Genomic DNA, 27500 nt, shown 5'->3' with positions numbered 1-27500 from the left:
AAGTAATGAGTTTACCTGGAGTTTACCTGGAGAGAGTTCCGGGGGTCAACGCCCCCGCGGCCCGGTCTGTGACCAGGCCTCCTTAGGTCAGTGTCCCAGGATGCGACCCACACCAGTCGACTAACACCCAGGTACCCATTTTACTGATGGGGAACATAGACAACAGGTGGAAAGAAACACGTCCAGTGTTTCTACTCTGGCTGGGAATCGAACCCAGGCCCTCACCGTGTGAAGCTTAATAATAATATTATTAATATTAGTACATATGTAGTATTATTGTAATAATAATAATAATGATTATTAATATTATTATTAATTTAGGGCACTGGAGCACAGATCCACTGTATAGCACTTTGTCTGGATTTTTTTTGGGTTATCCTAGGTAATTTATAACATGTATGATAACTTGACTTACGTGTACCTGTGAGAGAGAGAGACAGAGAGAGATACAGAGAGAGAGAGAGAGAGAGAGAGAGCCACATTCGGTCAGCCAGTCAGCCAACCATCCACCCACCCGGCCACCCACCCGTCCAGCCAGCCACCCACCCACCCGACCAACCACAGACCCGGCCACCCAGCCAGCCAACCGGATACGTATTACACATGTTTCAGAGTTGTTTCTCTTTACTTAGGGTATAGGTTATACTACATTCTGGCAAGATGACACTACCAGTGGTATTCTCCCATTCCACTGTGTCGACAATACATAAAGATAATAGTAACATATGATACTATATGCGATGTAAAATTTCTATACAGATCACTACTATGTATACATTATATACAGTACATAAATAATTAAAATATAACAATAGAAGTAAATTATGGTAAAAAGAATTAAATAATGATTGTACATTACACTACAGTATTATGTAGGCAGTTTATATAGGAAAGGTTTGACATGCCCTATCCAGTATGTCGGCAATTTTCAAAGGTTCGACTTACGTCCATTTTGACTTACGACCGGTTGGTCGGAACCAAGCTTGGTCGTAAGTCGGATGGTAGGTGTACAGTGCAAAGTTGCTGTTTTAATCTAAAAGCACGGTCAAAGTTTTTTTTTTCTCATTACGCACTGTGTGCTGTAGGATTTTTTTTATACTATGCACACTGACCACATAGACCCATTCTTTAATATGTAGGCCTACCAGCTTTCTCTCGCTAGATTTGAAGGCGCTAGAATTTGGGTGTACTAGTACGTCAATAACCCTGGTGCGTAAGCCGTACTAGTACGTTGAAAACCCTGAAAGGGTTAATGCCACTAGAACCAGCTTGAAAGTCACTGGACCCCTGTCTCACAAAATAACTGTCCAGAGTGCTCTGTTTCTGGCATCTCTTCAAGATTTCCCTGAAGTGGGACAGGGTTTCGTCACTAAATATGTTGCAGATATGGCTTGTTTCAGCTTTGTCAGGGTGGTGTTTCTCTACAAAAGCTTGCACCCTGGTCCACATTGCACACACCTCTTTAATCTCTGAGGAAGGCACCTCCTTCACTCCCTCTTTCTCCTCCTCTGAAGCAAGTTCCTCAGCTGCAGTCTGTTGCTGTTCAAATTGAAGCTCTTGCAGCTCTTCAGTGGTAAGTTCTTCCCTGTGGTCCTCCACCAACTCTTCCACATCCTCACCACTCACCTCCAACGCCAGGGACTTCCCCAAAGACACAATAGAGTCCACAGGGTCGGTAGGGTCAGGGTCATGGTGAGTCTCAAACCCTTCAAAATCTCTCTCTTGGACACACACTGGCCACAGTTTTCTCCAAGCGGAGTTCAAAGTCCTGGAAATCACTCCCTCCCAAGCCTTACCATGGAGCCATGGTTACTTATTTCACAGTTCCACTGCAAAAAAAAACACTAAAAACAACGGTAAACAAGTGAAATGTTTGGATGTATGAGCAGAAGCTTCCTCAGCCACCGAGAGACAAAGCCAAAGTGAAGCGCAAGCTGCCCCAGCCAGCGGATGGATGCGTCTAAAGCGGCCGATAACCAAGTGCCGAAAACCCTGCTGATAACCAAGTTGGCCAATAACCAACCTGGCCGATAACTGGGGGTCCACTGTACTGGAGTGAGAGATATGGGAGGAAGTGTAAAATAAACCCAGTAAGGAACAGGGGTGCAGTGGGGACAATAAGGGAACGCTTTATCAACATCCGGGGTCCCAGACTATTCAACTTCTTACCAGAAGATATCAGAAACATGGCTGGAACAAGTATAGAAGCCTTCAAGAGGAAACTGGACAAGTATCTTCACCAGGTGCCAGATCAACCAGGCTGTGATGGATATCTGGTACAGCGAGTCTCCAGCAGCAACAGCCTGGTTAACCAGGCAAGCACCAGACAAGCCTGGCCCATGGCCGGGCTCAGAGAGTAGATAAACTCTCGAAACTCTTCAAAGGTATATCATAGGACAATTGAATTGCCATGACAATGTCCTCCATCGAAGACAGTGATAATTTAAGGTAAGAAATACTATTATTTCTGTTGCATTTGTAGTCTTAAGTAGTAAAAACAATACATCATGACAGTGAACTACAATTACATATTCACTTTTATTTTTGTAAGATCTGAAGGTCTAAAAAAAAAGTTGTTTGGCTGTTTTGGAGCTTCTGGGAATATAACCCTATTTTTCCCATAAGTTCTTCAGTTTATCTTACACAGATTTACCACAGCGTTTTCAGGAACATAACTACCATGTAATATAATGATCTACTGTACACAGCAGCAGTCCAGTATCAGTGCATTTTGAAGTTAAATAAAATTTATATTATTAAATTTATAAACCGTATTATATCAAAACCCATGTTGTATTACTGTACCTGTGACAAGCCTTAACCTGGCTATTACAACAGTAAATTGCTCAGTAAATTTACTTAACTATGTTTTATGTTATCAGACTTCTGTGTATATTCCTATGACATTTAGATTCATTTTTTAGTTTTCTTCTGATGTTATGTCTAATGCTTGACACAGATGTACCAAAATTATATTATTATTTTTTTTCCTTCAGTATACTTCTTAGACACTGAAATATCATAGTATCTCCTCAAAGTGTTGCTTTCCTCCAGCCCTGGATGAAACATAGCAGGATAAAAGGTTCACTGTATCAAACTTTTTTTTTAATCCAGATATTGTCCAGATATACAAAAGTGAGGTTTTGCATGAACCTCTATGGTTAGTTTTCAGTTTAGTTGTGCATAGCTGAAATGGGCATTGACAAAAATAGGCATTTAAGCAAATCTTTTTCCTAGATGTCCTTTAGTAAAATATATTATCAAATCTTACAAATTAGTGCTAGCAAATTTGCTTGCTTGACTATATCATACTTCCTCATTAGAATTTGTTCTAATTTTAATTGAAGTTTTGTTTATCCTAATTGTAACAAACTATGTGTTCTAATTTTAACCAAATTTAAAGATATTTCCTAATAACAATATTCTACTTACACTTTGGTCACACTTCACAGACACGCACATGCATATATATATATACATACATCTAGGTTTTTCTCCTTTTTCTAAATAGCTCTTGTTCTTTTTTATTTCTTCTATTGTCCATGGGGAAGTGGAAAAGAATCTTTCCTCCGTAAGCCATGCGTGTCGTATGAGGCGACTAAAATGCCGGGAGCAATGGGCTAGTAACCCCTTCTCCTGTATACAATTACTAAAAAAGAGAAGAAGAAAAACTTTATAAAACTGGGTTGCTTAAATGTGCGTGGATGTAGTGCAGATGACAAGAAACAGATGATTGCTGATGTTATGAATGAAAAGAAGTTGGATGTCCTGGCCCTAAGCGAAACAAAGCTGAAGGGGGTAGGAGAGTTTCAGTGGGGGGAAATAAATGGGATTAAATCTGGAGTATCTGAGAGAGTTAGAGCAAAGGAAGGGGTAGCAGTAATGTTAAATGATCAGTTATGGAAGGAGAAAAGAGAATATGAATGTGTAAATTCAAGAATTATGTGGATTAAAGTAAAGGTTGGATGCGAGAAGTGGGTCATAATAAGCGTGTATGCACCTGGAGAAGAGAGGAATGCAGAGGAGAGAGAGAGATTTTGGGAGATGTTAAGTGAATGTATAGGAGCCTTTGAACCAAGTGAGAGAGTAATTGTGGTAGGGGACTTGAATGCTAAAGTAGGAGAAACTTTTAGAGAGGGTGTGGTAGGTAAGTTTGGGGTGCCAGGTGTAAATGATAATGGGAGCCCTTTGATTGAACTTTGTATAGAAAGGGGTTTAGTTATAGGTAATACATATTTTAAGAAAAAGAGGATAAATAAGTATACACGATATGATGTAGGGCGAAATGACAGTAGTTTGTTGGATTATGTATTGGTAGATAAAAGACTGTTGAGTAGACTTCAGGATGTACATGTTTATAGAGGGGCCACAGATATATCAGATCACTTTCTAGTTGTAGCTACACTGAGAGTAAAAGGTAGATGGGATACAAGGAGAATAGAAGCATCAGGGAAGAGAGAGGTGAAGGTTTATAAACTAAAAGAGGAGGCAGTTAGGGTAAGATATAAACAGCTATTGGAGGATAGATGGGCTAATGAGAGCATAGGCAATGGGGTCGAAGAGGTATGGGGTAGGTTTAAAAATGTAGTGTTAGAGTGTTCAGCAGAAGTTTGTGGTTACAGGAAAGTGGGTGCAGGAGGGAAGAGGAGCGATTGGTGGAATGATGATGTAAAGAGAGTAGTAAGGGAGAAAAAGTTAGCATATGAGAAGTTTTTACAAAGTAGAAGTGATGCAAGGAGGGAAGAGTATATGGAGAAAAAGAGAGAAGTTAAGAGAGTGGTGAAGCAATGTAAAAAGAGAGCAAATGAGAGAGTGGGTGAGATGTTATCAACAAATTTCGTTGAAAATAAGAAAAAGTTTTGGAGTGAGATTAACAAGTTAAGAAAGCCTAGAGAACAAATGGATTTGTCAGTTAAAAATAGGAGAGGAGAGTTATTAAATGGAGAGTTAGAGGTATTGGGAAGATGGAAGGAATATTTTGAGGAATTGTTAAATGTTGATGAAGATAGGGAAGCTGTGATTTCGTGTATAGGGCAAGGAGGAATAACATCTTGTAGGAGTGAGGAAGAGCCAGTTGTGAGTGTGGGGGAAGTTCGTGAGGCAGTAGGTAAAATGAAAGGGGGTAAGGCAGCCGGGATTGATGGGATAAAGATAGAAATGTTAAAAGCAGGTGGGGATATAGTTTTGGAGTGGTTGGTGCAATTATTTAATAAATGTATGGAAGAGGGTAAGGTACCTAGGGATTGGCAGAGAGCATGCATAGTTCCTTTGTATAAAGGCAAAGGGGATAAAAGAGAGTGCAAAAATTATAGGGGGATAAGTCTGTTGAGTGTACCTGGTAAAGTGTATGGTAGAGTTATAATTGAAAGAATTAAGAGTAAGACGGAGAATAGGATAGCAGATGAACAAGGAGGCTTTAGGAAAGGTAGGGGGTGTGTGGACCAGGTGTTTACAGTGAAACATATAAGTGAACAGTATTTAGATAAGGCTAAAGAGGTCTTTGTGGCATTTATGGATTTGGAAAAGGCGTATGACAGGGTGGATAGGGGGGCAATGTGGCAGATGTTGCAAGTGTATGGTGTAGGAGGTAGGTTACTGAAAGCAGTGAAGAGTTTTTACGAGGATAGTGAGGCTCAAGTTAGAGTATGTAGGAAAGAAGGAAATTTTTTCCCAGTAAAAGTAGGCCTTAGACAAGGATGTGTGATGTCACCGTGGTTGTTTAATATATTTATAGATGGGGTTGTAAGAGAAGTAAATGCGAGGGTCTTGGCAAGAGGCGTGGAGTTAAAAGATAAAGAATCACACACAAAGTGGGAGTTGTCACAGCTGCTCTTTGCTGATGACACTGTGCTCTTGGGAGATTCTGAAGAGAAGTTGCAGAGATTGGTGGATGAATTTGGTAGGGTGTGCAAAAGAAGAAAATTAAAGGTGAATACAGGAAAGAGTAAGGTTATGAGGATAACAAAAAGATTAGGTGATGAAAGATTGAATATCAGATTGGAGGGAGAGAGTATGGAGGAGGTGAACGTATTCAGATATTTGGGAGTGGACGTGTCAGCGGATGGGTCTATGAAAGATGAGGTGAATCATAGAATTGATGAGGGAAAAAGAGTGAGTGGTGCACTTAGGAGTCTGTGGAGACAAAGAACTTTGTCCTTGGAGGCAAAGAGGGGAATGTATGAGAGTATAGTTTTACCAACGCTCTTATATGGGTGTGAAGCGTGGGTGATGAATGTTGCAGCGAGGAGAAGGCTGGAGGCAGTGGAGATGTCATGTCTGAGGGCAATGTGTGGTGTGAATATAATGCAGAGAATTCGTAGTTTGGAAGTTAGGAGGAGGTGCGGGATTACCAAAACTGTTGTCCAGAGGGCTGAGGAAGGGTTGTTGAGGTGGTTCGGACATGTAGAGAGAATGGAGCGAAACAGAATGACTTCAAGAGTGTATCAGTCTGTAGTGGAAGGAAGGCGGGGTAGGGGTCGGCCTAGGAAAGGTTGGAGGGAGGGGGTAAAGGAGGTTTTGTGTGCGAGGGGCTTGGACTTCCAGCAGGCATGCGTGAGCGTGTTTGATAGGAGTGAATGGAGACAAATGGTTTTTAATACTTGACGTGCTGTTGGAGTGTGAGCAAAGTAACATTTATGAAGGGATTCAGGGAAACCGGCAGGCCGGACTTGAGTCCTGGAGATGGGAAGTACAGTGCCTGCACTCTGAAGGAGGGGTGTTAATGTTGCAGTTTAAAAACTGTAGTGTAAAGCACCCTTCTGGCAAGACAGTGATGGAGTGAATGATGGTGAAAGTTTTTCTTTTTCGGGCCACCCTGCCTTGGTGGGAATCGGCCGGTGTGATAATAAAAAAAAAAATAAAAACAATATTGGAGAGCCAAACACATAATGTTATCCTAATTATATTTGAAATTTTTTGACAGAATTCCCATGGCACTCCAGGCATATACTTCAAGTATGATGTATCAGCCTTGAAGGTGGAGGTGGTGGAGCGCCACGAGTCCTTGATCAAGTTCCTCACCAGACTGTGTGGGATAGTTGGTGGAGTCTTCACCTGTTCAGGTGAGTTGTTGGTGATTTTCACCTGTTCAGGTGAGTTGTTGGTGATCTTCACCTGTTCAGGTGAGTTGTTGGTGATTTTCACCTGTTCAGGTGAGTTGTGTAGTGGTGTTAGTGGTCACCATATTACAGAATGGATATAAATGCTCTGGAAAACATACAGAGGAGGATGACAAAGATGATCCCATGTATCAGAAATCTTCCATATGAGGATAGACTGAGGGCCCTGAATCTGCACTCTCTCGAAAGACGTAAAATTAGGGGAGATATGATCGAGGTGTATAAATGGAAAACAGGAATAAATAAAGGGGATGTAAATAGCGTGCTGAAAATTTCCAGCCAAGACAGGGCTCGCAGCAATGGTTTCAAGTTGGAAAAATTCAGATTCAGGAAGGATATAGGAAAGCACTGGTTTGGTAATAGAGTCGTGGATGAGTGAAACAAGCTCCCGAGTACAGTTATTCAGGCTAAAACATTGTATAGTTTTAAAAATAGGTTAGATAAATACATGAGTGGGTGTGGGTGGGTGTGAGTTGGACCTGACTAGCTTGTGCTGCTGGGTCTGGTGCCGTGCTCCATCCTTGAGTGGAGGTGACCAGGCTGGGTGGGTCATTGGGCTAATCCGGGGGGGGGGGACATGGACCTGCACTGCATGGGTCAGTAGGCCTGTTGCAGTGTTCCTTCTTTCTTATGTTCTTATGTCCTTATTCAGGTGTTATAATTCTAGATCTACTGTTTTTTTTTTTTTCAACAAACCGGCTATATCCCACCAATGCAGGGTGGCCCAAAAAGAAAAACGAAAGTTTCTCCTTTTAAATTTAGTAATTTATACAAGAGAAGGGGTTACTAGCCCCTTGCCCCCAGCATTTTAGTCGCCTCTTACAACACGCGTGGCTTACAGAGGAAGAATTTTGTTCCACTTCCCCATGGAGATAAGAGGAAATAAACAAGAACAAGAACTAGAAAGAAAATAGCAGAAAACCCAGAGGAGTGTGTATATATATACTTGTACATGTATGTGTAGTATGGCCTTAATGTAAGTAGAAGTAGCTAGACGTACCTGAAATCTTGCAGGTTTATGAGACAGAAAAAAGGACACCAGCAATCCTACCATCATGTAAAACAATTACAGGCTTTCATTTTACACTCACTTGGTAGGACAGTAGTACCTCCCTGGGCAGTTGTTGTCTACCAACCTACTGCCTAGAAGATCTACTGGTATATACCAAAAATTGTAGGATCTAGTTAACTACTGAGCAGTATGGATTTGGATTTGTCAACATATCAGCTGTCTTCCACTAAGGCAGGGTGACCCAAAATAAGGAAACACATTAACCATCATTCATTTAAGTCCTGCCATTACAGTGAAATCTTAATTTAAAGAGAAAGTCAGGAAAGTGTCTTTCAGACCTCTGGTGCATATGATGAAATCATGTAAAGGTACTTGAAAGTACAGTGGCTACACTCTGAAGGTGTGGAGATGTTGTAGTTGAGAATTTCATTTGAATTTTGATGTCAACATATTTCTGGCAAGACAGCTATTTGGTGAATGGTGGTGATTGTGTCTTTTTCGTTGGGTCACCTTACCTTTGTGGAAGAATGCTAGTGTATAAAATTAAGGAACAGCTTCATTCATGCCATGAGTGCTGGAGATAAGCCAGGCTGTGATGCCCGTGTAGACCTATGGTATGTTAGCAGCAACAGTTTGGTTGATGAAACAATCAAAGAGAAAACCTGGATTCAGGCAAGAATAGAGGAAACTCTTAACTCCAGTCACAGGTATATCACAGGTCACATGCATTTGTTAATTTTGACCTAAAGGAGTTGTGGCATTTTCTGGGGATTTTTAATTCATTATCAGCTCCATCATCTCCAAAATTTACAGTGTGAAGTAGCCCATTTTATTTGTAATCACCTGTTTGGGTCTTGGGGAGATGGAGGAAATGAGCTTGAGATCTTGGTCGTCTCTCTCTGTGTTTTTCATTGACATGATTGAGCTACAGCACCTGTATGGTGTGTTACTGCTCATTTTGATTCACTTCTTAACCACTCATATGTTAAAGATTGCATAATATCCATGTGGCTTATTCGTGTGTGTAATTTCCAACTATGTTGCAGTGTTCTTGTGACATCCTTGGTGAAGTACTTATCCTTGTATACCATGTGTGACAGGTAGTAATTGGTATGTAGGCAGTAGGAGTGCCAGCCAAAAACTAAAGTTGCCTAATTTTGAGTATTATAAGAGCCTTCAAAAAAGGTGATGAGATGCCAATTTACAAATTTTATAGAACAACACAGCCTGCATAATCCAAACCAGTATCGATTTAGAGTTGGAAGATCATTCTTATCTCAACTGCTAAACCTCTATGATGGAATTTGGAGAGGTTCAAGTGAAATCAAAATGTAAATGTGGTATAAACAGATTTTGCAAAAACGTTTAGAAAATACTGTTATGGGTTATTGCAAGCAAAATGAGGTTGCTAGAAATAACAGGATAATATATATTCAACTTTCCAACAAAAAGATGTAAATAGAGCAAAATTTAGCACCAGGAAAGTAAAATAAGCTCAGTAATCCAGTAAACCTTTTTTGTTTTTTATCCTCATACCGGACATAGCTAAAATGAACTCACTACAATTTTGTGGGGATATTGTTTTGGAATTGTTGGTGCATTTGTTCAGTAAACACATGAAAAAGGGGAAGGTATCTATAGATTGATAGAGAGGATGCAGAGTTCCTTTGTATAAGGGAAAAGGGGATAAAAGAGAGTGTAAGAATGATAGGGGATTAAGACTGTTTTGTCCTAGGTAGTAGGTTGGTAAACAGCAACCGCCCAGGGAGGTACTACCGTCCTGCCAAGTGAGTGTACAACGAAAACCTGTAATTGTTTTACATGATGGTAGGATTGCTAGTGTCTTTTGTCTGTCTCATAAACATGCAAGATTTCAGGTATGTCTTGATACTTCTACTTGCACTTAGGTCACACTACACATTTCATGTTCAAGCATATATATACACACACCCCTCTGTGTATTCTTCTATTTTCTTTCTAGTTCTTGTTCTTGTTTATTTCCTCTTATCTCCATGGGGAAGTAGAACAGAATTCTTCCTCTGTAAGCCATGCGTGTTGTGAGAGGCGACTAAAATGCCGGGAGCAAGGGGCTAGTAACCCCTTCTCCCGTATAAATTACTAAATTTAAAAGAGAAACTTTCGTTTTTCTTTTTGGGCCACCCTGCCTTGGTGGGATACGGCCGGTGTGTTGAAAGAAAGAAGAAGAAAGATGTGTAGACCAAGTATTTACATTGAAGCATACAAGTGAACAGTACTTAGAAAAAGATAAAGAATTTTCATTTCACTTACAGATTTAGGCAAGACATGTGATAGGGAAGTCATGTGGTAGATATTACAAGTGTATGTAAAAAGTAGTAGGTTACATAAAGCAGTTAAGAGTTTTTATGTGCTAAGTGAGGCTCAAGTTAGGGTATACAGGAAAGAAGGAAATTATTTTCCAGTAAAAGTAGGCCTTTGACAAGGATGTGTGATGTCACTGGTTATTGAACATATTTGTAGATAAGGTTGTCAAAGAGGTGAATGCTAGGATGTTGAGGAAAGTTGTCATGGTTGCTTTTTGTTGATGACAGTTCTTGTGGGAGATTCTGAAGAAAAAATTAAAAAGTTTGGTAGACAAATTTTGGAAGTGTATGTAAAAGAAAGAAATTAAAAGTGAACATAGGAAAGAGCAAGGTGATGAGAGTTAGAAAAAATCTAGGTAATGAAAGATTGGATATATTGGAGGGAGGGAATATGGAGGAAGTAAATGTGTTTGGATACTTTGAAGTGGAATCGAGAGTGGATGAGTCTATGAAAACTAAGGAGAAAAAATGGTGTATGATGCACTTAAGCATCTGAGAAAACAGTGTCTTATCCAGTGTCTTATACGTGACTAAATGGTTATAACTATAACTATAATTTTTAAAGGACTGGACAGTAAGCCAGTGAAAGGCCTCAGTCAGATGACCAAAAGCTCCAATGGTGGGTCCTCTTCTGACTAAGACCCGTGTCAGGAAACACTTGTCTTGTATCCTGTTGAACCTAACCTAACCCTTACATGGGTGTTAACCCTTTCATGGTTCGTGCCGTACTTGTACGCGTAAATTCTAGCGGCCTCAAATTAAGCGGGAAACAGCTGGTATGCCTAGATGTGAAAGAATTTGTCTCCATGGTCAGTGTGCACGGTACAAAAAAAAATCGGGATCCAGTGGTGCAGTGTGGGAAAGCCATTTTATTACACCTTGTTCACCATGTCTAGTGCTAAGAAACTCCTCACTCCTCAGCTGATTGGGGCTCTTTTGTGACCGAAAGCAATGCCCAGGAAATCTGAAGAAAGGAAGAAGGAAGGAAGAAAGGGAGGAAAGAAGGAAGAGATGAGAGGAAGGAAGGAAGAAAGGAAGAGATGAGAGGAAGGAAGGAGGGAAGGAAGTAAGGAGACCATCAACCTAGGATAACCCAAAAAATTCAGACAGTGACTTATTTCCATGTGGGTTAGTGGGGTGGGGAGGAAGGGATGGGTGTTGACAGGCAGTGAGGGTGGTGAGTGGTGGTGTTATTTGTCATATTGACACTAATTATGCCAGTGACTCAGCATATTTACAAGTCCACTCCTACACAACAACTACGAGCTTTACAGAAGTGTAGCAGTTCTGGGAAGTGTCCAGTGACTCTATATGTGTATATAATTGATAGAAAAATAGTAATAAACAACATTTTTTATTGTTGGTTTGTGTAAACATGTTTTGTAAACAATATAATGACTGTGCGGTTATTGTGTAGCATACAACGAGTGAATATACATTCAGTATACCTTATATTGGTCACACAGGCCATAAAATTACTTGAATAAAGAAAAAAAGGAAGGAAGGAGGGAAGGTAGGCAGGTAGGAAGAGATAAGAGGAAGGAAGGAAAGAAGGAGGGAGGGAAGGTAGGTAGGAAGAGATGAGAGGATGGAAGAAAGGAAGGAAAGAATGAAGATAGGTTTGTGGAGAGGAAAGAATGTGTTGTGGAAGGCAGTGAGTGGTGGTATGATGCATCATTGTGACACAAGACACACTGGGGACTCAGCATATTTACAAGTCCACCTCCACACAACTACAAGTGTTCAGAACCTCTTGTAGTTATAGGAATTGTCCAGTGACTCTATATGTGTATATAAATGATAGAAAAATAGTAATAAACAACATTTTTTATTGTTGGTTTGTGTAAACATGTTTTATAAACAATATAATGACAGCAAAGTTTGTGCTGTTATTGTGTAGTATACAATGAGTGGATATATACCAAATAGTTTTTATATTGGTCTCAGAGGCCATAAAAGTTACTTGAAAAAATAAAATATTAAAAAATAAAATAAAAAAGTAGAAAAAAAAACAAAATAAACTATTACTGGGTGACCGGCAGTCGGTGATGTTGCCGTATGCAGGTCAGTTTCTGTCAACTTCACACCTCCATACCTCCATACCTCCATAAGTATTGATCGGAAAAAAAAAAAAAAATTGGCCTATTATACTCACAAAAATAAAAAACTCTATCATTTCATAAGAAAAAAATTTTTTTTTTTTGGTAGGTAAGAAACATAAGCAACAGTTAGGCAACTTTATTCCGAAGCGTTTCGCCTACACAGTAGGCTTCTTCAGTCGTGTACAGAAAGTAGGCAGGAGCAGTAGAGATTGAAGATGATGTAATCAGTCCATCACCCTTAAAGTTGTAGATTTGAGGTTGTCAGTCCCTCAGCCTGGAGAAGTTCTGTTCCAAAGTCTGGAACTAACTGTTGCTTATGTGTCTTACCTACCAACCTGTCAGTATTGTATACCATTTTGATATTTAATTTTCCTTTTTTTTCACAAATATTTTTTGACCCTGAGAACAAGTTTGGGAGGGGGCCTGGTGACCCTGAAAGGGTTAAGCATGGGTTTTAAACACGTTAGGTGGGCAGTATAATGCCTTCACTGTGAAGGAGGGATGGGGATGTCACGGTTTGGATGGTCATCAGAAATGTGATGTCAGCATGCTTCTGGCAAGACAGTGATTGAATGAATGATGGCAAAAGTGTTTTTTCTTTATTTACATCAGTGATAGACAGCCACTGTGTTAAAAAAATCAATATAGGGTTGAAAATCACCTCAGTAAAAGATACAAAAAAATAGAACACATAAGCAGTCTTCCACTGGTCATTGGAGAACGACATAGCATTAAATGGTAACAAGTTCCAGTAGCTTAGATAAAAAATAAAGAACTTAAATAGGACACTGTATGTACAAGTATGGTATACAATACCGACAAGATGAAATTAAGACACATGTGCAACATCTGGGTATCTTTATTGTAGACGTTTTGCCATCCAGTGGCTTTATCAATACAAATTCCAGGACATAACTTGAAGGCAGTAGAACTATATACAGAAGACGAGGTAATCAGTCCCTTAACCTTGGAGTTGGTGCAAAGAGCACCATAGTCGTGGAGATTCTGAAGCAGAAGCAAGGAGCCTGGCGCTTATATACTAACGTCAGGTGGAAAGGGGACGTGTAGCAGACAAGGGCATAGTCACTGGTAAGCGGGATTCCCTAGTGGAAGTAGGTCCTACCCAAAGAGATGGGTTAGTAGCAGTAGCAGTTGTAGTCGTGAAGGTTGTGTGCATGTCCTCAGATTCAAGATTCCATGATGTTGCAGTGTCTGACAAGTTGTACAAGAATGGTATACAATACCGACAAGATGAAATTAAGACACGTGCATCATCTGGGTATCTTTATTGTAGACGTTTTGCCATCCAGTGGCTTTATCAATACAAATTCCAGGACATAACTTGAAGGCAGTAGAACTATATACAGAAAACGATGTAATCAGTCCCTCAACCTTGGAGTTCGTGCGAAAAGCACCATAGTTGTGGAGATTCTGTAGCAGAAGCAAGGAGCCTGGCGCTTATATACAGTGGACCCCCGCATAACGATATTATTTCAATCCAGAAGTCTATTGGGTGCCTTTATAGACTGAATTTGTTCCCGTAAGAGATATTGTGAAGTAGATTAGTCCGTTTCAGACCCCCAGAAATACACCTACAAAAGCACTTAAAAAATACACTTACATAATTGGTCACGTTGGGAGCTGATCGTTATGCGGGGGTCCACTGTACTAACATGAGATGGAACGGGGACGTGTAGCAGATGAGGGCATAGTCACAGGTAAGCAGGATTCCCCAGTGGAAGTAGGTCCTACCAAATGAGATGGGTTAGTAGTAGTAGTTGTTGTAGTCGTGAAGGTTGTGTGCATGTCCTCAGAATCAAGATTCCATGATGTTGCAGTGCCTGCAAGTTGTACAAGAATGGTATACAATACCAACAAGATGAAATTAAGACACAAGTGCAACATCTGGGTATCTTTATTGTAGATGTTTTGCCATCCAGTGGCTTTATCAACACAAATTCCAGGACATAACTTGAAGACAGTAGAACTATATACAGAAGAAGAGGTAATCAGTCCCTCAATCTTGACTATGCACTCGTCTGCTACACGTCCCTTTCCACCTGACGTTAGTATATAAGCGCCAGGCTCCTTGCTTCTGCTTCAGAATCTCCACGACTATGGTGCTTTTCGCACTAACTCCAAGGATGAGGGACTGATTACCTCGTCTTCTGTATATAATTCTACTGTCTTCAAGTTATGTCCTGGCATTTGTATTAATAAAGCCACTGGATGGCAAAACGTCTACAATAAAGATACCCAGATGTTGCACATGTGTCTTAATTTCATCTTGTCGGTATTGTATACCATTCTTGTACAACTTGTCAGACACTGCAACATCATGGAATCTTGATTCTGAGGACATGCACACAACCTTCACGACTACGACAACTACTACTACTACTAACCCATCTCATTGGGTAGGACCTACTTCCACTGGGGAATCCCACTTACCAGTGACTATGCCCTTGTCTGCTACACGTCCCCTTTCCACCTCACGTTAGTATATAAGCACCAGGCTCCTTGCTTCTGCTTCAGAATCTCCACGACTATGGTGCTCTTCGCACCAACTCCAAGGTTGAGGGACTGATTACCTCGTCTTCTGAATATAGTTCTACTGTCTTCAAGTTATGTCCTGGAATTTGTATTGATAAAGCCACTGGATGGTGAAACGTCTACAATAAAGATACCCAGATGTTGCACATGTGTCTTAATTTCAGTACACTGTATACAAAATGCAGGATGATTACCAAATAGAACAAGAGGAGTAATAATGTCAATTCTCCTTTCCTTCAAACACAGCATTGAAAATATCACAGCAGCCAGGAAAATGTTGGAGTGAATGATGAAACCTTCCAGAACAGTGAAAAAATTGCTAATAGTGACACTGTTCAAATCACTTTTGCTCTCCTTGATATTTCAGTTCAAAACTGCAAATATCCCCACCCCTTTCAGAGTGCAGGTACTATACTTCCCACCTCCAGGACTCCAGTCTGGCTAACTGGTTTTTCTGAATTTCTTCACAAATGTTACCCTGCTCACATTCCAACAGCCTGTCAAGTTATAAAACCACTTGCCTCCACTCACTCCTATCTAACATGCTCACACATTCCTGCTGGATATCTAATCCCCTCACTTACAAAACCTCCTTTAACTCCTCTTTTTAACCTTTCTTAGGATGACCTCTACCTCACCCTCCAAGTCATCCTATTTTCTTCCATCCAGATCACCACAACAACCAATCCTCAGCTTTCTGGATAATACTTTTAGTAACCTCGCACCTCCTAATCTCCAAGCTACGAATTCTCTGTGCATAATGTTCACACCACACATTGCCCTCAGACACAACATCTACATGGCCTCCAGCCTCCTCCTCATTGCAATATTCATAACTGATGCTTCACACCCATTAAGAGTATTAGTACCACTATACTCTCATAAGTCACAGTATGACACAATAATGTGTAATGACACTCAGTCATACAGCAATTGCAAAATGACACACAGTACAACAAAGATTACAGAGTATAGCAAAACTAAAGTTGGTAAAGTAATGACTGAAATAACTGTTTATCTGTAGAAGGTTTTCACATTTAATGCCAACTCTGCCCTAGCAGAGTTGGGGTTAAATGTGAACACACATATGTAGTGTGTTCCTCTGATCTAGGGAGGGTCAAGTTCAGGGGCAGTGGCTAACACTTGCCATGACCGAGAGGAATCAAAATTAGTTATTGTCACTGACACCTGAGGCATAGCCATCATCTCTCATGACTGCAAAAAGTTGCAACAGTTGGGATGTGTGTTATTCAGGTAGTTTGTGTATCATGTATGTTCCCTAAGTTTGTGTATCATGTATGTTCCCTAAGTTTGTGTATCACATATGTTCGCTAAATTTGTGTATCATGTATGTTCCCTAAGTTTGTGTATCACATATGTTCGCTAAATTTGTGTATCATGTATGTTCCCTAAGTTTCAGATGTCTTTAATTCAACTGTTACTTGATTATTAAGTGGAGCACTGTGTTTTATACTCATAAAAGCGCTATTAAATTGTTAACTGTACTATTACACATTTTTCATAGACCTATAAGCCATTTTTTAGTGTGGACTTCTTTTATATATGTACAGTGGACCCTTGGTTTTCGTATTTAAACTGTTCCAGAGCCATCGGCCAAAACCGAAACCATTTTCGCCATAAGAAATAATGTAAATGGAATTAATCCATTCCAGACTCCCAGAAGTATCAACAAAAAAAATTTTTTTACCTTAAAGATAGATTTACATGCAGAAAAGAATGAACATTACACATGACACTTACCTTTATTAAAGGCTGTTGTTGCTGGAAGGAAGGAAGGGAGGAGGGGAGAGAGAAGAGAGGTTATTCTTTGGAAGGGAAATCCCCCTCCTTAACCCTTTGAGGGTCGACAGGCCCTCTCCGAAACTCGTTCTCAGGGTCGGCCAAATTTAAAAAAAAAAAAAAATTATTTTCTCTTATGAAAAGATAGAGAATCTTTTCCCGATCATAACGACACCAAAAGTTTGAAATTTGATAGAAAACTTACGGAATTATGCTCTCACAAAGTTAGCGGTCTCGGCGATGTTTACGGATCGGCGATTTTGCCCACTTTGAGCCCCATTTTCTGCCAATTTCACTGTACTAGTCGACAAAAAACATGAATATTTCGCTAGATCTCTATTTTTTCTATCGAATGGGTGCAAGAAACCACCCATTTATAAATTCAACTATCCAGTACAGTGGTCAGAATTTAGCAATTTTGCCAATTTCACACAAATTTCAAAAGATGCCAATTTCGGAATAGGGTCCAGAATAAACAAGAAAGACATTCCTGGCACTAAAATGACATTTCCTCTAGTCATTAGTCACGTCTCAAGGCCCCTCTTATATTCTTTTGCTTTCCACTTTGAATTTTTATTCTCACAAAAAATATAAGATTTACTGTTATGCAGACTACTGCATTAGTGTAAAAAATGGTATAAATATTATTGGTGCACTTGTGAAAGAATATTAGACTCACCAGTTGACGTGTATTGCACGCTTGGCACGATTTGTTTACTTTTGAAGTTTGGTAAAAATCGAACATTTCTGCTACTTTGAGCTCAATTTCAAGGCACCTTTCATTGTAAAACCAGTCAAAATCATCTCAATTTCAGTAATATGTCTTCCATTCTATAAAATGAGACCAAGAAAACTAGAATACAACAATAAATACCATACGAAAATACACTGCAAAGTCGCTGATTTATTAAAAAAAAATGGAAAAAGTTTTTTTTTTCTCATTATGCACCGTTTGCTGCAGGATTTTTTTTAGACTGTGCACACTGACCACATAGACCCATTCTTTCATATGAAGGCCTACCAGCTTTCTCCCACTAGATTTGAGGTCGCTAGAATTTATGAGTACTAGTACGTCAAAAACCCCTACGCGTAAGACGTACTAGTACGACGAAAACCCTCAAAGGGTTAAGGACAGTAGGTACCAAGTCCTTATCTGGGGTCACTTCTCTCCTTTGTTTTTTAATGCCACTAGGACCAGCTTGAGAAAGGTCTGTTTCTGGCCTCTCTTCAAAATTTGCCTAAAATGGGACATGGCATTATCATTGTAAAAGTCGCCAGCACGGATTGCAACAGCTTTCTCAGGGTGATGTTGCTCCATAATTGACTGCACCCTAGTCCACATTGCACAAATCTCCTTAATCTCTGAAAAGGCACCTGCTTCCATCTTTCTTCCTCCTCCTTTGCATCAATTTCCTGTGCTGTGGTCTCTTGCTGTTGCAAATGAAGCTCTTTCAGCTCATCAGTGGCTAGCTCTTGATTGTGGTCATCCACCAACTCTTCCACATCCTGGACACTCATCCAACTCCACAGAATTCCCCAGTGCCACAGTTGATTGCACAACAGGTGTAGGGTCGACAGGGTCAACCTCAAACCCTTCAAAATCCTTCTTTCAGACACAATCTGGCTACAATTTTCCCCAAGGAGAGTTCATCGTCCTTGAAGCCAATCGCTGCCAATCCTTATCTTTAAGGCCTATGCACTGGAAGATATTGTGTTCCTCGCTTTCTTTACCAAAGCACTGGCACTAGGAGCTTTCTTTGGGGCCATGGTTGCTTATTTAGCAGTCACACACAATAAACAAGTGGCAAAAAAATGGATTATTACGAAATGTTTCGTATGACTTAACAGGATATGTTCACTCACCAAGAAACAACGCTACACTGGCTGAGAATGCATGTGGGAGGCGGCTTTGTCTGCGCACTGGGCACTGGACAGGTTCTGTACAGTCGATGAAAACTGAGGTAATCGATGAAAACAGAACCAAAAAATTGATGAACAAAGTCAGCCAAAACCCAAATCGGCGATAACGGAGATCAACGAAAATGGAGGGTCCATTGTATGTTGACAATGATAAGAAAGTTTCAGCTTCATATATTTAATGGTAAAAATTTGTAGTGAGTGTGAGGTATTAGCTATCATATTATAACCTGCAATCACACACATCTGTCATTGTGGATCATTTTGTGGTATTCCTGCAGTGGCACAAGTATAAATACATATTACAGACATTGACCATGTCTGTAATATGTATTTGCTGATGACACTGTGCTCTTGGGAGATTCTGAAGAGAAGTTGCAGAGATTGGTGGATGAATTTGGTAGGGTGTGCAAAAGAAGAAAATTAAAGGTGAATACAGGAAAGAGTAAGGTTATGAGGATAACAAAAAGATTAGGTGATGAAAGATTGGATATCAGATTGGAGGGAGAGAGTATGGAGGAGGTGAACGTATTCAGATATTTGGGAGTGGACGTGTCAGCGGATGGGTCTATGAAAGATGAGGTGAATCATAGAATTGATGAGGGAAAAAGAGTGAGTGGTGCACTTAGGAGTCTGTGGAGACAAAGAACTTTGTCCTTGGAGGCAAAGAGGGGAATGTATGAGAGTATAGTTTTACCAATGCTCTTATATGGGTGTGAAGCGTGGGTGATGAATGTTGCACCGAGGAGAAGGCTGGAGGCAGTGGAGATGTCATGTCTGAGGGCAATGTGTGGTGTGAATATAATGCAGAGAATTCGTAGTTTGGAAGTTAGGAGAAGGTGCGGGATTACCAAAACTGTTGTCCAGAGGGCTGAGGAAGGGTTGTTGAGGTGGTTCGGACATGTAGAGAGAATGGAGCGAAACAGAATGACTTCAAGAGTGTATCAGTCTGTAGTGGAAGGAAGGCGGGGTAGGGGTTGGCCTAGGAAAGGTTGGAGGGAGGGGGTAAAGGAGGTTTTGTGTGCGAGGGGCTTGGACTTCAAGCAGGCATGCATGAGCGTGTTTGATAGGAGTGAATGGAGACAAATGGTTTTTAATACTTGACGTGCTGTTGGAGTGTGAGCAAAGCAACATTTATGAAGGGATTCAGGGAAACCGGCAGGCCGGACTTGAGTCCTGGAGATGGGAAGTACAGTGCCTGCACTCTGAAGGAGGGGTGTTAATGTTGCAGTTTAAAAACTGTAGTGTAAAGCACCCTTCTGGCAAGACAGTGATGGAGTGAATGATGGTGAAAGTTTTTCTTTTTCGGGCCACCCTGCCTTGGTGGGAATCGGCCAGTGTGATAATAAAAAAAAAATAAAAAAAAATATGTATTTATACCTGAGGAGCGATTGGTGGAATGATGATGTAAAGAGAGCAGTAAGGGAGAAAAAGTTAGCATATGAGAAGTTTTTACAAAGTAGAAGTGATGCAAGGAGGGAAGAGTATATGGAGAAAAAGAGAGAGGTTAAGAGAGTGGTGAAGCAATGTAAAAAGAGAGATGTTATCAACAAATTTTGTTGAAAATAAGAAAAGTTTTGGAGTGAAATTAACAAGTTAAGGAAGCCTAGAGAACAAATGGATTTGTCTGTTAAAAATAGGAGAGGAGAGTTATAAAATGGAGAGCTAGAGGTATTGGGAAGATGGAGGGAATATTTTGAGGAATTGTTGAATGTTGAAGATAGGGAAGCTGTGATTTCGTGTATAGGGCAAGGAGGAATAACATCTCGTAGGGGTGAGGAAGAGCCAGTTGTGAGTGTGGGGGAAGTTCATGAGGCAGTAGGTAAAACGAAAGGGGGTAAGGCAGCTGGGATTGATGGGATAAAGATAGATGTGTTAAAAGCAGGTGGGGATATAGTTTTGGAGTGGTTTGTGCAATTATTTAATAAATGTATGGAAGAGGGTAAGGTACCTAGGGATTGGCAGAGAGCATGCATAGTTCCTTTGTATAAAGGCAAAGGGGACAAAAGAGAGTGCAAAACTTATAGGGGGATAAGTCTGTTGAGTATACCTGGTAAAGTGTATGGTAGAGTTATTATTGAAAGAATTAAGAGTAAGACGGAGAATAGGATAGCAGATGAACAAGGAGGCTTTAGGAAAGGTAGGGGGTGTGTGGACCAGGTCTTTACAGTGAAACATATAAGTGAACAGTATTTAGATAAGGCTAAAGAGGTTTTTGTGGCATTTATAGATTTGGAAAAGGTGTATGACAGGGTGGATAGGGGGCAATGTGGCAGATGTTACAGATGTATGGTATAGGAGGTAGGTTACTGAAAGCAGTGAAGAGTTTTTACGAGGATAGTGAGGCTCAAGTTAGAGTATGTAGGAAAGAGGGAGATTATTTCCCAGTAAAAGTAGGCCTTAGACAAGGATGTGTGATGTCACCGTGGTTGTTCAATATATTTATAGATGGCGTTGTAAGAGAAGTAAATGCGAGGGTCTTGGCACGAGGTGTGGAGTTAAAAGATAAAGAATCACACACGAAGTGGGAGTTGTCACAGTTGCTCTTTGCTGATGACACTGTGCTCTTGGGTGATTCTGAAGAGAAGTTGCAGAGGTTGGTGGATGAATTTGGTAGGGTATGTAAAAGAAGAAAATTGAAAGTGAATACAGGAAAGAGTAAGGTTATGAGGATAACAAAAAGATTAGGTGATGAAAGATTGGATATCAGATTGGAGGGAGAGAGTATGGAGGAGGTGAATGTATTCAGATATTTGGGAGTGGACGTGTCAGCAGATGGGTCTATGAAAGATGAGGTGAATCATAGAATTGATGAGGGGAAAAGGGTGAGCGGTGCACTTATGAGTCTGTAGAGACAAAGAGCTTTGTCCTTGGAAGCAAAGAGGGGAATGTATGAGAGTATAGTTTTACCAACGCTCTTGTATGGGTGTGAATCATGGGTGATGAATGTTGCAGCGAGGAGGAGGCTGGAGGCAGTGGAGATGTCATGTCTGAGGGCAATGTGTGGTGTGAATATAATGCAGAGAATTCGTAGTTTGGAAGTTAGGAGGAGGTGAGGGATTGCCAGAACTGTTGTCCAGAGGGCTGAGGAAGGGTTGTTGAGGTGGTTCGGACATGTAGAGAGAATGGAGCGAAACAGAATGACTTCAAGTGTGTATCAGTCTGTAGTGGAAGGAAGGCAGGGTAGGGGTCGGCCTAGGAAAGGTTGGAGGGAGGGGGTAAAGGAGGTTTTGTGTGCGAGGGGCTTGGACTTCCAGCGGGCATGCGTGAGCGTGTTTGATAGGAGTGAATGGAGACAAATGGTTTTTAATACTTGACGTGCTGTTGGAGTGTGAGCAAAGTAACATTTATGAAGGGACTCAGGGAAACCGGCAGGCCGGACTTGAGTCCTGGAGATGGGATGTACAGTGCCTGCACTCTGAAGGAAGGGTGTTAATGTTGCAATTTTATAACTGTAGTGTAAAGCACCCTTCTGGCAAGACAGTGATGGAGTGAATGATGGTGAAAGTTTTTCTTTTTCGGGACACCCTGCCTTGGTGGGAATCGGCCAGTGTGTTAATAATAAAAAAAAAACGTAATATGTATTTATACCTTGTTTTTACCAATGTCCTTGTACATTCTTTGTAGGTTCAGTCCTTATAAACAGGATTAATTCAGTATGATCCTTACAGGTTTAGTGCTTCTGCATGAATATAATAATTATAGATACAGTGGAACCTCGGTTATCGAATTTAATTTGTTCCAGATGTTAATTCGACAGCCAAAGCAATTTTTCCTATAAAGAATAATGTAAATAGAATTAATCCATTCCAGATCCCAAATGACAATATAATAATTTATTAAAAATGTACTAACTGCTACATAAAACTAAAAATAAATACTTTAACTGAAATACTGTATAATAAATGAAAATTTAACTGCCTCTTACCTGTCAGAGGAGAGCTAATGGCATACTGGAAGCAGGTGGAGGAGAGGAAGGGGTATGTTACTGCTTGGAAGAAGAGTCACCTTCTAATAATATGTCTGGCAGCTGTCCTTCTGGTGTTTCTCTTCTTTGTCTCTTTTCAGCACTAATACCTTGTTCTGGTTCACTGGTTCTTTGTCTCAATAAAAACCTGTCCATTGTGGTTTGTTTCAGGCTCTCTTTTAACACTTGTCTAAATTGAGACATCACACTGTCATCGTACATGTTATAGAGATGGATGGCCACTGCTTTGTCTGGATGGTATTTTTCAGCAAACTCCTTCACTTCACGCCATTTAGCACACATTACCTTGACAAGTGCAGCGGACACATTGTCCCTTCCCTCCTCTTCCTCTGATGACAGCTCCTGGTATTGAATTTTCCTCTACAGTTATGTGGGTCCTCTTGGGCATTTTCTTCCAGAAGAAGCCTGTCTCGTCACAGTTAAACACTTACCTGGAGTAAACCTGGAGGGGACAACCCCCCCAGCTTCTACATACTCTTTTCAACAGCCACTTTGTCAACACTGGCAGCCTCCCCATGCCTAGCCACTCTGTGAATGCCATCTCTTTTCTTAAAATTATCAAACCAACCTCCTACTAGCCTTGAATGTTTGAATTTCAGCACTTGTTCGTGTTTTTTTTTTTTTCAGGAGGTCATCGTGCAACTGCCTTTCTTTTTCACAAATAATAGCCTCTGAAACACTATCACCGTGTAACTGTTTTTTGTTTATCCAAACCAACAAGAGTTTTTCAACCTCCTCAGTAATTTTTGGCCTTTGCTTTGATATCTCTTTTGCAAGGTCAGCTGGTTTACTTTTTCCATTTGGTCCAGTATCATGCTAATAGTTGACTTTGATTTACCAAAAGTCTGTGAGCACGTGACCCAAGCCGTTCGCGTTGTTGGTTAATGGCCAAGAGAATGTACGGAAACCAGGGAATTTTTTTTTTTCTCTTGATCGCCTCATTCGAAAACAGATTTGTTGGACAAGTAATGCAGTCGGCAACCAAGGTTCCACCATAACATTTCAGCTACGCATTTTGTGTTTTTTGTTGTCTGTGTTTAATCATAATCATTATGATTGTAATGTCAACAGGTTTGATAAGTCGTTTTGTTGGTCTGTTGGTGAGCTGCTTGACGTGTCGCTTCTTCAGAGAGGAAGCTAATAATGGTAAATTCGAGGAGAAAACTTCAAAACTTTTGCCTGGTCCACCAGCTAGTCTCCTCCTACAGTCCAACCTGACCCAGCAACCTGATGCAGCTGTGCCACAGTTGACCTCCACTACTATTACTCCCATCACTGCTGACCCTCATATCTCCGATGCATTGAACATGACCTGTGCTGGAACCTGATGATGTACCAGTGGTTGTCTAATGAGTAACTTGTGGGTTGCTCACCACACACCAGTATCAAACATGTTACATACACCCCCAGTCTTGCAACCTGACATTGTTAATGTGTATATGTACCTGTCTTATACATATAATTGTTTCACATTTATATAAATATCACTGTCTGTAGAAGCTAAGAGTTTTGCAAACTGATTACAGTTATGAAGATTGATAATCATATTTAAGTTATAAATATTTTAATGAGTGATATGTATATTGTCTTATGAAGTTTTTGTTATGATAATTAGAGAGTGATAACAATTTTTAATTACAGTAAATGAGTATAACTACAAAAATTTTAATTTTCCTAACAAATAATACATTTAACATGTTTTGTATGCATTATTTATTATTTAATATTGGCTCAACATTTATAGTATTGAAATAGGGAACATTGTTAATTGTAACCATTACCATATTCTTCTTCTGTTGTACGATGATACTGTTTCCCATTAGTATTTTAGTATTAATGAAATTAATTTTATGATTCTCTGTTCATGCTTTACATGTATATTGTTATTATATATGGAGGTTTCTCAACTATGGAGAATGATGTATACCTGAAGGTCACTGTAGAATGTTCACAATCTACAAACATATTTTCTCAAAGATGTCTGCTGTATAATGCTTCTTGGTCAGATGAAATGATGTTCTGGAGAAGGGTACAGCCCGAGTGAAGTTGCTGCTTTCTGCCCGGCTTCTGGTATAGAAGCTTGCTTCATGCTGTCCTCGAAGTGGATCCAAGTGTGGTACTTTGACAATATTGGCCTTGTACATAACAGTAAGGCCACCCACATCCCTCCTGTGTTGAAGGCTCTGCTGAAATGACAGATCTATCCAGGCGAGAGATGAGAAGTCTTGTTCTGTTCTCTACTCTTATCAAGCAGTCGCAGATGAGAGGGGGCAGGCAAACCAAGAAAGTAGAGCATACTCAAGATGTGAGCGTACTTGTGCCTCGTACAAAATCTTGCAACCCCTACTGTCAAGCAGATGCGAGATGCGGTGAAGTGCTGTAAGCTTCTTGGCTGCCTTGTTTGCAAGATTTACAACATGGTTCTTCATGGTCAGTTTGGAGTCAGATTTCACCCCAAGGATATCAACTTCTTCCCCAGGTGCCAACACCCTCCCATTCATCCTTACTACTGCACCGGCATTATCATCATGGTGCCTAGAGATCATCATCGTTTGTGTTTTCTCAGGTGCAAATATTATTTGCCATCTATTTCCTCAAGGTGATATACCTCTTAGCTGGTGATTGATGTAGCTTAGAGCCACTGGCATTTCTTCTCTTGGATAAGTGAATGTCAGTGTACAGTCATCTGCATATGCATGGGAGTCTGGGATGAGATAAAGAAGGTCATTGAAGTAGACATTCCATAACAATGGTCCCAGCACGCTTACTTGTGGAACACTTGCCCCAGTAGGATGTCTTGCTGATTCTGTTCCATTGAGAACTACACTTAGAGATCTACCATGAAGGTAATCACTGAGGAGACATAGCGTAGAGCCTGCAGTTCCCAGAGCTTGCAGTTTTGCTAAGAGGCCCTGGTGCCACACCCAGTCGAAAGCACCAGCAATGTCCAGTGCTACCACACAGCTGACTTTGGATTCATCCAGTGACTGGTGCCACTTAGTGGAGGGGTTTAACAATAGATCTGCAGCAGAGTAACCTTTCCTGAAGTCATATTGACGGTCACAAAGTAGTGAGTGGTAGCCAAAAAACTCTGTCATTTGTCTTGAGATTATTGTCTCAAGGAGCTTGCCAGTGATTGACAGGAGTGACACTGGTCTGTAGTTGCTGATTTCTTCTCTGCTCTTCTTTTTGTGAACAGGGACTAAATTTGCCTCTTTCCACAGAGAAGGCCATTTACACTGTACTAGGCAGTGCTGAAAGATGCGAGTTAGAGGTGCTGCTAGCTGGTCTGCACATCTTCTCAGCAATCTTGGGCTCAACTTGTCTGGGCCCACAGCATTTTCTTGGTCAAGCGATTTAAGAAGGAAATGCACCTCTTCCTGCCTTATTGTCACCACTGACAGTTTTGACACAGTTCTTGCAGCTAGCTAAGGAGGGTCCCTTGCTGGATCAGGAACTTGCATTTTGGTAGCAAAGTGTTTGACAAAGAGGTCTGCTTTCTCTTGACTACTAGTAGAGGTGGTCCCATCCTGTTGATTTAGAGGTGGAATGAGTTCATCAAGCAAATAACCTTGTCTGTCCTTGACCAGGGACCACCAGGTTTTGGAGCCTACCCTACCTGATGCTAGCTTTCTTTTAGTGTCCACCTCCCATTTAGCAATGGCCCACTTTTGAATGTCACCCATATGTCTACAGGCTTGCCTGTGCAAGTTCCTGTTACAGGTGATAGGATGTCTCTTATACCTTCACCATGCCTTGTACTTAGCAGTAGCAGCCTCTCTACAACGAAAGCCAAACCAAGGCTGATCTGTAGGCTTCGTCACGTATTGCCGGTGAGGAATGTGTTCTTGCTGTAGATTGAGGATGTGTCCAGTGAAGGCTTTCACTTGGTTGTCAACATCCCCTTGGAGAAGAGCATTCCAATCAGTGGTGGCGAGCTCAGAGCAAAGGGCTGGCCAATTACCTCTTTCCCATAGCCAGGTTGTGCGTGTGGACTCCTCACCTCATTCTGTTGGGATCTTAAGTGTCGTAAAAACAGCCTTGTGGTCAGATGATCCAACGTCGCTAACTGGTTGACAAGTGACTATACCTTCTGCTAGATCACTCACTACTGGGTCAAGGGAGGAGCCAGAGATGTGAGTAAGGAAATTAAAGTTTCTCATGTCAAATACTGCAAGAAGGTCATCAAAGTCCCTCTGTCTGTCTCTCTCTCTCTGTATCTCTCTCTCTCTGCCTCTTTCTGTCTCTCTCTGTCTCTCTCTGTCTCTCTCTGTCTCTGTCTCTCTCTGTCTCTCTCTGTCTCTCTCTGTCTCTCTCTGTCTCTCTCTGTCTCTCTCTCTCTCTCTCTCTCTCTCTCTCTCTCTCTCTCTCTCTCTCTCTCTCTCTCTCTCTCTCTCTCTCTCTCTCTCTCTCTCTCTCTCTCTGTCTCTCTCTGTCTCTCTGTCTCTCTGTCTCTCTCTCTGTCTCTCTCTGTCTCTCTGTCTCTCTGTCTCTCTCTCTGTCTCTCTCTCTCTCTCTCTCTCTGTCTCTCTCTCTCTCTGTCTCTCTCTCTCTCTTTATTTTTTTTTTTTTTTTTTTTTTTTTTTTTTTTTTTTTTTTTTTTACAGGGTTTGACAAGGTTAAGGATCCCTAAGCTTTATTGACAGCTATTTACAGGTTAAGGATTCC

At 40.8% G+C, this 27500-nt stretch overlaps 1 protein-coding gene across 2 annotated transcripts in view; it reads left to right on the top strand.

Annotated features, from left to right (window-relative positions):
• LOC128702902 (endoplasmic reticulum-Golgi intermediate compartment protein 2) overlaps nucleotides 1–24386 on the top strand; it is a 286545-nt gene extending 262159 nt beyond the window's left edge. The window contains exons 8-9 of one of the 2 annotated variants that reach the window (XM_070102635.1): nucleotides 6923–7061; nucleotides 23904–24386. In XM_070102635.1, the coding sequence (XP_069958736.1) occupies nucleotides 6923–7061; nucleotides 23904–24160 (396 nt within the window). In that variant the 3' untranslated portion in view covers nucleotides 24161–24386. Of the gene's footprint in view, nucleotides 1–6922; nucleotides 7062–11393; nucleotides 11456–23903 lie in introns of those variants that run through there. The other variant, XM_070102636.1, reaches the window with a different exon arrangement.
• Nucleotides 24387–27500: the final 3114 nt, after the last annotated feature.

Source organism: Cherax quadricarinatus, chromosome 82, assembly GCF_038502225.1.
Source record: "Cherax quadricarinatus isolate ZL_2023a chromosome 82, ASM3850222v1, whole genome shotgun sequence".
Taxonomy (NCBI): domain Eukaryota; kingdom Metazoa; phylum Arthropoda; class Malacostraca; order Decapoda; family Parastacidae; genus Cherax; species Cherax quadricarinatus.
The sequence above is the reverse complement of the archived record's forward strand: the minus strand, read 5'-3'. Positions and strand labels throughout refer to the sequence as shown.